This window comes from Theobroma cacao, chromosome 2 (assembly GCF_053813885.1).
Source record: "Theobroma cacao isolate CCN51 chromosome 2, ASM5381388v1, whole genome shotgun sequence".
Taxonomy (NCBI): domain Eukaryota; kingdom Viridiplantae; phylum Streptophyta; class Magnoliopsida; order Malvales; family Malvaceae; genus Theobroma; species Theobroma cacao.
In genome coordinates, this window is record NC_142640.1 from 2,740,309 (window position 1) to 2,751,800 (window position 11,492).

Here is an 11,492-nt window from a genome sequence, read left to right on the forward strand (position 1 = left end):
TGCAACACCCTCATTGCACTAGTTATTTTACCCGTAGAGAAGAGGAACTCTTACACGAATTTGGATCTACTTCAACCATTGTATTTCTTATGGAGATCCTACATCAATGAAAATATGGGTATGTTTTAATATCAATTGTCATGAGTCGAAATTTAAATACAATCTCATGCACCTTTAAACTTATAAAATAAAATTTAAGTAAACCTATAAATTACAGACTGACGTTCCTAACCCAAAATATATGATTAATAGGTGGTGAAAGAATCATATTTATATTCTCAAGTTCCATTTAATTTATTACTGATGTAAGATCCGTGACATTATTATAAATGTCAGTAATACTTTACTTTGAAATATATTATTTGGTATATAGGTATTTGAATCTTATAATTATCCGATTAAAATTTTGAGATTATTATTTGAATTCATATTCAAATATTCTAGACATTATTCAGTTAAAATTTTGAATTTGATTAAAATGACTTTAAAATCAATTTTTATGCATATTATTAATGAAAAGTAAATTAATAAATTAAATTTAGTTCATAAAAAATAAATGAAAATTTAAAAATATATTTGAAATAATTTATAAATTTTAGTAAGTATTACATTAATTATAAAAAATATATAAATATAACATAATATATAAAATTAAAATTTAATATTAAAAATTATTATTTATATTCAAATTTGTGTAATGTTTGTACCTTAAGACCACTACTTGAATCTTATTGAAATGCATGACGGATAGTAAAATATGACTATAAGCTATTATGATCTTACTTAGTCGAGTTGGATAATATAAGATACATAATTATAAATTAGTTATCAATATCCTTATTATTTATAATTATTAATAAGAGCTTGATTTAATCAGTGTAATACTCACCGAACTCTACAATAGGAGTATTTGATACTTGCACTGTTTAATCAAGATCCAAATCCTATCAAAAAATCAAAATGCGACCCTACCAATTGACCACTGCTCCAAGCACTGAGGAAGGCATAAATTAATCCTCTTTTTTGCCAACTTTATCCTCTCCCTTGGAATCCTTTGGATTGTTGACCTAAAATGAGGTTAAGTGTAATCTTTAGGAGGAGGGGGTGGGGGTACAATCGTCATTCTGAATGAAGAGCTTATCCAAAATCAGTGGGGGCACACAGAATATGCCAATTGGGAGTTTCTTTTGTTACGAGTGGACTGTGAGAGGAACAGCCAAAACTCACTGGGCAGAGAGGAGGGTGGTGGCCTGGTTTTGGCATCACTGATTCATAGGGATTTATTATTTAATTAAAAGATATCGTCATTTCATTCATTAGGGTAGTAGCAACAAATATTCAATTAGTGCTGTAATCTTGCCTTAATTAATATATTTCGATACACAAATTTATGATGGGGCGCTGCCTCATCATGTCTGATGTGGCTTCACCCTTTACGCCTCACTCGGCTTGATCCTAGATCTGACCTACCCCTAAATCCCCCCAAAAAGTCCACTTAATTAGTAAAATCAAGGGTCGAGCTTGTTCATCTAATCCATTTAGTTTTATTTTTTTTATGAGAAAATGGAAAGCACAATAAAAGCATTTTGGCATAATCCCTCAGTGCAGTGATTGAGTGGTGCGCACTGCACCGTTAAACATTCCGCGGAACCAAAATAAAAAAAAGAATTTATTTATTTATTTTATTTTTAATTTTGGAAAAAGGATTAGCTTCTTTCTTAAATCTGCGTCTCCATATAAACTCAACGTAAACGAAAAGCTAAAGATCATCACGCCTTTTTCTTGCCCTTTGATTTCCCTTTACTTTGCGCCTTTCTTTGCTTTTGGTTTTCTGTCGCTTTTTCCTTTTTTGTATGTTTCTTTTTCAATGGTGATGGAGGATAACGAGAGTTGCGGGAGCAAAGCGAGTGACACGTCGTCGCCGGTGCAGAGCCGGCAACAGCGGCAAAAGCTCAAGGTTTACAATGAGGTGCTCCGGCGGCTTCGAGAATCCGACAAAGAAGAGGCTAATCGGCCTGGCTTCGACGACGAACTTTGGACTCACTTCCATCGTCTCCCTACTCGGTATATCTTTTATAATTTTTTTTCTTCAGAATTGACTGCATGTATAACATTTTCATTTATTTTTATCTTACATCTATATCTGTTGTAATTTGTTGTGTGATTATGAAGGTTTTTTTTATCAAAATACTGAATCTCAGGGACGGAGTTTTTTTTTGCTCTCTTTTCCTGTTTGGATTCTGTGCTTCGAAGATTAGCGTTTGAGTTTCCATTAACGAACTGTTTGCTTAATGTTATGGTAAATCAGTAGCGTTTAATATGCATTTTAACTTGCCTAAGGAATTTTTTGTTTGTTTTGATTAGTGGATTAATATCATATTATAACTTTTTTTTTTATTTCTTTATTGCTTTTTGGTGTTTGGCTTGCTGCCGATGAGATCAGAAACAAGTAGAGAGAAGCAGATTTCATAGTTTCTTTTTTCTTTTATTATTATATCTTCTTGAAAAATTCAATATTCTGATTCTTGTTGAATTAATAAATTGTTGTTTTTATTAAGCGTGAGTTTATACGTTGCAGATATGCATTAGATGTGAATGTGGAAAGAGCAGAAGATGTTCTTATGCACAAGAGGTTACTGCATTTGGCTCATGATCCTGCTAACAGACCAGCAATGGAAGTTCGTCTTGTGCAGGTAGTGACTTACTTTTTTCTGTTACATTTCATAACAAAGCATTACGAAGCTTTTAATTAATTAGCTCTACATTTTTGGTAAAGGTGAAAGTAAAGGTATTGCTAGTTAGTTCTAAACATTAATCTCTTTGTCATTCTTAGAATGATATATCGGTGTGTGGTTAATGTCATGAGTCATGTTATGACTGATGTGGTGCACCTTACCTGATCAGGTTTTGGAAATTGAAAGTTGTCAGGTCCCACATCCCACTACCTAACTTTTTTAGATTATTAGAAACATTCATTGTATACAATTCATTATGTGTATAAGGGTCATATCTCTAAAAAATTTGGAAGCTGAAAATATTTCACAATTTTTGAGATCCAGTTCTACGGTAGGCTACAAAATCAAAGTTGTTCTTTACATTTTGTAATCAAGCCACTACATTCAGTTGGTGAGATTGCTTTATCTTTGACGTTTTGAGAATGTTTGCGAAAATGCATGCATTATTTTCCATTAATAAGTGTCAGGTTTTTGGTTTTAGACTTCGAAGCTGACTGAATCTTGGTAGGCTAGTACAAGGTTGGTGTTGCCTGTAGTTGTCACTTTCAAAAGACCTAGTCCATTCAATCTTGACTTTGTCTCCTATTTAGTTGGCTGAAGCTGACATTTATTTTTAGGTTTGTGCCTGTATATTTCATCTTCACTTCAGGTAGGTAAATTTTCATGCTGTCTCTTTCCAGGGTAATAGTGGAAAGATAGAGAGGTTTTTATGAAATATAGAATGTTCTTCGAAATAATAATGTGTTCAATTGCATATTGGCATTGTAGATGCAGTTTGACAATTTATCCCAATTGTAAATTATCCTCTTAGAACCTTCTAAAAATAAATCTATAGCATTAAATTATACTTGTCAATAAACACATCAATTATTAAGTTGAGGATTGCAGTTGCTACTACTATCATCCTTTCCTGCATGCTTCCTTATTTCGCCATAAACTATTAAAGAGGTTGTGAAGCTAATTGATTGTGAAATGGTTCTATTCGGTATGTAATGTGCATAATTGACATATTAGCAGTTTTATTTCAATGATTTTCAGACTCCTTTTGTCATTCCTTTTCCTCACTTTCTAAACCCTAACCTTGTAATTTCTTATGCAGTTCAATGTTATTTTTTAGATGCATTTGTCTCTCTCACTCTTCAATGGATAAATTTAATGTCTGTTTTTTCTATTTGATGTTTCTTTTGTACCCATCACTGAACAGATTCATGTGAGCATCTTGAGGATTTCTTCTAAATATTCAAGTTATAAATTTGAATTGATGTGATTTCAATGCTATACTTAGCTCCCAGGTCTTGATTTGTTTTCAACTGTTTAATGTTGGTTACCTGCATGTGTAGGTCCAATCTATTTCTGATGGGAGTTTAGATTATTCTACTCTTTCAAACCCCCTGTGTGAGGAATCAGCTCAAAGTTCTCCAAAACACTCTAGCAGACAAAGGTTTGCTTGTCAAAAAATTTTGTCATCTATAATGTACATGCGTTAATTTCTTAAAGCAGATCTCACTTGTCTGGTGCAGAATTTGTCTTTAAGACTTCTATATACCTCTTATTTTTTCTTTCAATATTTTTGTTGTTCATTTTGCACCTTGAGTGGTGTTGTTAATGATGCTGAGAATTCTAGCTGGCTTTTCAATTGTCAGCATACATCCACCACCTGCCTTCGGCTCATCGCCAAATCTCGAAGCCCTTGCACTGGAAGCAAATAAATCTCAAGATCAAGATGGAGATAATTCTGTACATGCCAATTCAAAATTTTCCCGGTATTTATTTATGCCTTGAAATGTCCTTAGGCAAGGGCTGATTGTTTCTACTAAGATTCTAAAAAAGTTAGTGGTAGCTTGGTTTTTGGACTTGATCAACTTATTGTTTTGGAATATTCTTATATTGGTTCTTTCAAATATTTAGGAGTGCATTAATTGATAAGCTCTTGTAAAAGTCCAACTTTTCTTACCTCAGAGCCATGCTTTCTCACCTGCTATCTTTTGTTGATTTTAGTTTTAGGTGTGCCTGTGTGTGATGACATCTATTTTCATGTTCACCTGTTGTCTGTCTCCCTTATTGTTCATCTCCTGATACTTTTGTTACCTCAGAGCCATTCTTCCTCACCTGCTATCTTTTGTTGATTTCAGTTTTAGCTGTGCCTGTGTGTGATGACATCTATTTTCATGTTCACCTTTTGTCCGTCTGCCTTATTGTTCATCTCCTGATACTTGTGTCATTTTGTTGAAACTTTGTAGATACTATCTTATTCATTTGGATGGTGAAATTTACATTCTTTTCTTAATTGGTGCTGATGCAGGCCCATGCACGAAATTACATTTTCAACAGAAGACAAACCAAAACTTCTCAGTAAGGTATATGATAGGTTTGTTTGTTGAACTAGAAGTGTAAATTTATTCTATCATCCTGTTATTTTTAAGTTAGTGCTTTGTGAACTCGAGATGGTTACACTCTTAGATTATATTGGAATAAAATTAATGATAAAAAATTCATCTTAGGTTCCATCTGAGCTCTTGGTTCAAGCAATTGGCATCTAATATTGTTCTCTGGTTATTTTTCATGTCAAAACAACTATCATTTTGTTGTTACCCATGCTTGAATTACTCCACTAGAGAGTCAGTGAGCTTACATGTGAAATGGACATAATTTTTAAATATTTGACCATTCAATATTGCTCCTCATTCTATTGGGTCATGCCTGTGCATTACTTGCAGTTGACCGCATTGCTTGCTGAGATTGGGCTGAACATCCAGGAAGCACATGCATTTTCTACAGTAGATGGTTACTCATTAGATGTTTTTGTTGTTGAAGGTTGGCCATATGAGGTACTTTTCATTTTAATATCTTACTTCTATAGCTATAGACGTAATTGTTTTATACAATGACCATTTAACTAAAATAAAATCTCTCATGGTTGGTTTTTTCAATATTTTATGTTTAGCTGTCAGAATAACTGCTCTTATTATTGCTCCAAAATTTTATATATGCTATTTGTTTCTCAACTTATGGATTCTATCATTTGTTAATTTAGATGGTAATTATTTTTGTTTTCTTGAGAGTCATATTAAAAATTCCATTTTAGACAACTAGATGAGTGCTTATTGCTGTACAGTAAAACTTTTATAAATTAATATTCGATAAATTAATAACCTCTATTAAATAATATTTTTGACTGGTCCCGAGTTAGGACCGATGTGATAAATTAATAATTTTCTAAATTTATAAGATAATACATTTAAAAAAAAAACATATAGGTCCCACTTGATATATAAATTAATAATCTCATTATTCATTAAAATTATATATATACATAATTCAATTAGAATGCCTTTGTAAAATATGACTCCAATGTTACTTATTTTTCTTGAACTTGATGTTTCTTTAGACTTCATCTTAACCTTTTTTGGTATTAAGCAAATCACTCATTGAGAACCTTATCTAGCTCAGAGAATTTTGCAGTTTTGTACTGTTTGGTGTTACCTTTTTCAATGTTGGCTGATAAATACTTTGATGACCTCTTGATCGTATTTGATATTGTTGCTCGACTCACTTGCAAGTTAAACTTTTTTGACACCCACTGTTGCAAATGCTTTTGGGTGCAATTTGGGTTTTCTATGTTGTGCTCACACAATACTTTATACATTTCATCTGTTATTGTTGATTTCTTTATACCTTTGAGATGAGAAGCCATTGTGTTTAGTTTTACCGTTTGTGATATTATTTGTTCTTTTTGTAGATGTTTTTGCTTCACTTAATGTTCATCAAGTATATTAAATAAGTATACATAGAATAACGATATATCAAAATTCGGTAATTAGGTAATATTTGTATAATCACAATACACAATACACAATACATATATTAAGTTCAATGTTTTGGAAAAAAAATAAAGAATATCTTGATAAATTAATTTTTTATTAATTAATGCATAAATTAATAAATTATTAATTTATCTATTAAATAATATCTCGATTAATTAATAAATTTTCATGGCCCCAAGGATACTAATTTTTAGAGGTTTTACTGTACTTAAATGGTTTGTTTAAGCCTTGGTCTATTAGAAGATTATAATTTTTCTAGAACTTGCTTGACAGACTTGTGATGTGAAATTGTCAGGAAACAGAGCAGCTTAAAGTTGCTTTGGAGAAGGAAGTGTTAAAAATTGAGGTAATTCCATACTGCAGGTTTAGGTGCTTTCAAATTACTTATGAGACTTTTGAATGTTTTCTTGGATATCTGCAAAAGATTTCTTTTACTTTTGTGATTAATATGGAATGTTGTCGTGTGTCCTTTCAGCAAAGCTTAAATTCACTTGCACTGAGTGTGCTTATTGTTTTTATCTTTACCTATAATGTTAAAAGGACTGGTTTAATGGGAGTCTAATTTAATAAGTTTTTTGCGTTGTTGCCTTTGTCAGCCATCTCCAGCTTTTCAAGTGGAGCACTGCATGATAATACTTACCAAATTTTGATCAGCTTTAAAATGGGCCTTCTGTTACCTGAAATATTTCAAATTATTTTATGTTATCATGATATAGTGTTAATTTTTATTCATCATTAGACCCTTGCTTTCTTCACTGGATGCTTATGTGTAGTATATGGTCAAGTAATTTGTGAAGCCAGTGCTAAACAAAGTTTTAACTAGTTTAATAATGGCTTGGTGACAGAAAATTACTCATACTACAAGCCTCACACTATGAAGCTAAGCCCTTCTTGAGCTTTGTGCCTACCCCCTCCCTTTGCCAGGGTGTAGGATTAATGGGCTTCAAATCCTAATTTGTTAATATGTGTCTTCTGATCTGCATAAATGCCTTGGATGCGTTCCATGCTTTCTTCTTTCTGATTTCAATTGTTAAGTGATTGGTTCGATTCTAGCTGAGTTGTAATATGCTGAAATGCTTAATGTTTAGAAATATGGAAATTTTCAATATGAGAGGTAGAATTTATTAACTAAAAGTTTGTGCTTATATTATGAGCAACTGAATCAGACTTTAGTTTCAATTACAATTTTATGCAGAAGCAATCTTGGCTCAAGCAGCATTCCTTTTCTCCTACAAGGGACTATGAGGAAATGGGGAGCAATGGTGATCAGCACTATGTGGCAATTCCTAATGATGGGACTGATGTTTGGGAAATTGATCCTACACACTTGAAATTCGAGAACAAAGTTGCATCTGGGTCATATGGGGATTTGTAAGTGCATCAATTACTTTCTGATTGATCTCTCTTTCTTTTTTTTGAGCTATAATATAATTGTCCTTTTAACCTCTTTTAGGTATAAAGGTACTTATTGTACCCAGGAAGTGGCTATTAAGATCCTCAAGCCAGAGCGTATAAATACTGATATGCAGAAAGAGTTTGCCCAGGAAGTCTTTATCATGAGGTTTGTGAAGAAATATTCTGGTGTGCGGATTAGAACTTGTGGTCCCCCCCCCCCAACAACCCGCACCCCCCCCCCCCCCCCCCCCCGGTCAAAAAAAAAAAAAAAACAAGTGTTAGGTGGAGGTTTTTTTAAACTTATCCTCTATAGGTCAGTTAGATTGATGATCAGTTGATAATATCTAGCTTCTCTAATTGCTGTGTTTATGTTTCTAGATTTTGTGTATTTCTATGTGTTTTTATAGAAATAATACCAGTAGCATACATGTACATTTAGGAAGTAGTTACTTTGGATCTTGACTTCCTTGATTAGTGTTTAAACTTTTACCCTTTTCTTTCATCACGAAATGCACTGATTTTTAATTTTTTTATCAAAATTGAATGCTTCTTTTTTATGACAGCTTTAGTCTAGGAATAATCTGTTCCTTTAATCAACAATTTGTTTCAAATTTGCAGGAAAGTTCGGCATAAGAATGTTGTACAGTTTATTGGTGCATGTACCAAGCCTCCAAGCTTGTGTATTGTAACAGGTAGTCTGCTGATTCTTTAGTTGTCTTTACTGACTTGATGGAAGTGATATTTAAGATTATTTCTCTCTCTCTCTCTCTCTCTCTCTCGGTTATTCTTTCTAAATGAAAGAAAATTTTTAATATTAGTTTTCTTTCTCTCTGTCTTGTTTTTTCTTTTCCTTTCTCAGAATTTATGTCTGGTGGTAGCGTGTATGACTACCTTCATAAACAGAAGGGTGTTTTCAAGCTTCCAACCTTGCTTAAAGTTGCAATAGATGTTTCCAAAGGAATGAACTACTTGCACCAAAATAATATAATCCACAGGGATTTGAAGGCTGCCAATCTTTTAATGGATGAAAATGAAGTAAGATGCTTAGAGTTGCTTAGTTTTTACTTTCAACTGACTAAAGCTTGTCCTTAGTCCTTTCAAGTCTTGCTTGAGAACATGTTTTTCTCCTAAAAACCATGGTCATGCTGTGTAATACTATAATTCTTTGTTATCAAAGTCAATTTAATGCGTCATCATATATTTACTGTCTTGATAAAAATGCTATTACATGGTTTGCATTACAGGTGGTTAAGGTTGCTGATTTTGGGGTTGCTAGAGTGAAAGCTCAATCTGGGGTTATGACGGCTGAAACTGGAACATATAGATGGATGGCTCCTGAGGTGTGCTCTTAATGCAAAAGCTGTTAGAAACTGTTCCATGAATATTCCTAACTTGCCTTTTGGTGTCTCATCAATCATAAAGAAAACAAAATGACAACAATGGATGATAGGCAACAGATGCTTTGTCATTTTCTGGAAATGTGGTTGGGAATAATAAGCTAGCGTATTCAATCAGTGAATATCCTTTAAAAATTAAATTATAGAAGTGAAATCCTTGATGGAATCATAATAAAAGTCACGTTCTATATTGACCTTTTGACTAAAGTTAAATCTAATAAAATATTTTTTTGTTGATAGGATAGAGTGCTTTAATTGTTCTGCAAGATATGAGACATTTGGAGAAGGAAAAAAATAATTGTCTAGAGTAACATTCAGGAATTGGTTTACTTGCCTCTTTGTTACCTTTACTATGACTTTAAGGGAAAGAGGTTTGTAGCTTGATCAGTTTCCTCGTATAATTGGTTGTTCGTCTTATCATTTTCTTACAACAGTTCTTTTGCATCGAAGGTTATTGAACACAAGCCATATGATCACAAGGCTGACGTTTTCAGTTTTGGAATTGTGTTATGGGAGTTGTTAACCGGAAAGGTATTTTTCGGTCATTATCTTTCCTTTGATATGTTTAGGGAGTGCATGTATAAATTCGTGTGTTGGTTTGTTTTGGTTGGTTGATTCCCATTGTTACCTTGCTTTTGTTTGCATTGTCAGCTGCCATATGAATACTTAACCCCATTACAAGCAGCTGTTGGAGTGGTTCAAAAGGTACGTCAGCTGCTTATCTTAATTTAATCTTGGTAATATGTAAAATGCTGTAAGGTTGGGGCAATCTTCCCAACCTTTAGAACAACCTTTTTCCCCTCCCTACTAGCCTAAAAGAAAGCAAGGAAAAAGATCATGATAATGAAAAAGCCACTGAAGGATTGTTTTTATAGTGTGCTTAGAACAATATTATTACCACATACAAGTAGTCACTTTTTCATTGACATTGATTCTAGGGGCTACGTCCAACAATTCCGAAGAACATTAATCCAAAGCTCACTGAACTGCTTGAGAGATGCTGGCAACAGGATCCAACACTAAGACCTGATTTTTCTGAAATTCTAGAGATTTTGCGGCAGATTGCCAAGGAGGTTTGTTTTCATTCTTTGTACACACCTTGTTTTCTTGTGTATGATTTGTTCACATACTTTCAATGACTCAACATATAAATGGTTGTTTGCTCTCCCTTTTTACCTTTTTGTACATATATATGTATAGCCCTTAATATGGTTGCCTCAAGTCTTTAGATCAATGGTCCCATTTTGATGACCTGCATTTCAAAACAGTTCATGCACTCTCTTTTCTCTTCCGTTTTCTGAATTTGTGAATTCAAATAGTGAAATATGAATGTCTATATCAAATTTTAACACTCAATTAGTATGTAAAACAGGTAGGAGATGAAGGTGAGGATCGGCGTAAAGAGAAATCTTCGGGAGGATTTTTGTCTGTCCTTAGAAGAGGCCACCATTAAGGTAGACATGTTATACAGTGATGTTTATAACCTGAGCATAGGCTTTAACTATCTGGGGCGCCATTCCCAGCCATTTTCATCAGCACTGTACAGTATTTTCTTCCATTGATCAAGTACCGATCGGGTTTGTTAATTTTTTTTTTCTTTTTTCATTTCCCTTTTTCTCTCATCATTTATGGTCTATGTCCATTCTTTAACCAGCCATTCCCTTTTTTGCTTTGATTTGTCAATCTGTAACAAGGGGATGGTGGTATATGGATGAGCTTTGTAACTTGATATTTACCCTGCGGCCTTATGAGATCACAGATAGTAATGTCAATATTTTGTTGGTCTTTATTTATAACAATTGGTCATGTTTTGGAGGTGTGAACGCAGCAGGAAATCATTGTATAAGAATTAGACTCCATTTGTTCTATAGATGCAAATTCCCCATAGGATTCTGGATTGCATGTGAATGCGTCAACATGCATGTAATTGTCTAGCATGTTTATTATTAAAAAAAATTGATTTTTATTTTTTGAACAAGAAATCAAGCAATAATGACAGTAATCACGGACGTAAATTAATATTCGGAAAAGTTTTAGTTTGATATTTTCAATGAACTGAAAAAATATATTACTAATTAATATATAGTATTTTAAAGAGTTTAAACGTATGAATTTATTACAACTATAAGAGAGGACGAGTG

General features: G+C 33.0%; 1 protein-coding gene across 3 annotated transcripts; it reads left to right on the forward strand.

Annotated features, from left to right (window-relative positions):
* The first annotated feature begins 1,340 nt into the window (after positions 1-1,340).
* LOC18607478 (serine/threonine-protein kinase STY46) lies at positions 1,341-11,123 on the forward strand. 3 transcript variants are annotated; one of them, XM_018116205.2, is made up of 16 exons: positions 1,367-2,064; positions 2,579-2,693; positions 4,076-4,176; positions 4,379-4,498; positions 5,038-5,092; positions 5,453-5,563; positions 6,855-6,905; positions 7,755-7,930; positions 8,013-8,120; positions 8,573-8,646; positions 8,814-8,989; positions 9,199-9,294; positions 9,802-9,882; positions 10,003-10,056; positions 10,290-10,424; positions 10,724-11,123. In XM_018116205.2, exons 1-16 carry the CDS (start codon positions 1,868-1,870, stop codon positions 10,802-10,804), a joined length of 1,731 nt encoding a protein of 576 aa, XP_017971694.2. In that variant the 5' UTR covers positions 1,367-1,867; the 3' UTR covers positions 10,805-11,123. The 3 variants fall into 3 exon arrangements, 2 of the variants coding, with proteins under 2 accessions (XP_017971695.2, XP_017971694.2); XR_001926782.2 differs by lacking the exon at positions 10,724-11,123 and having other exon boundaries at positions 1,341-2,064; positions 9,786-9,882; positions 10,290-10,304; XM_018116206.2 differs by lacking the exon at positions 8,013-8,120 and having other exon boundaries at positions 1,359-2,064.
* Positions 11,124-11,492: the final 369 nt, after the last annotated feature.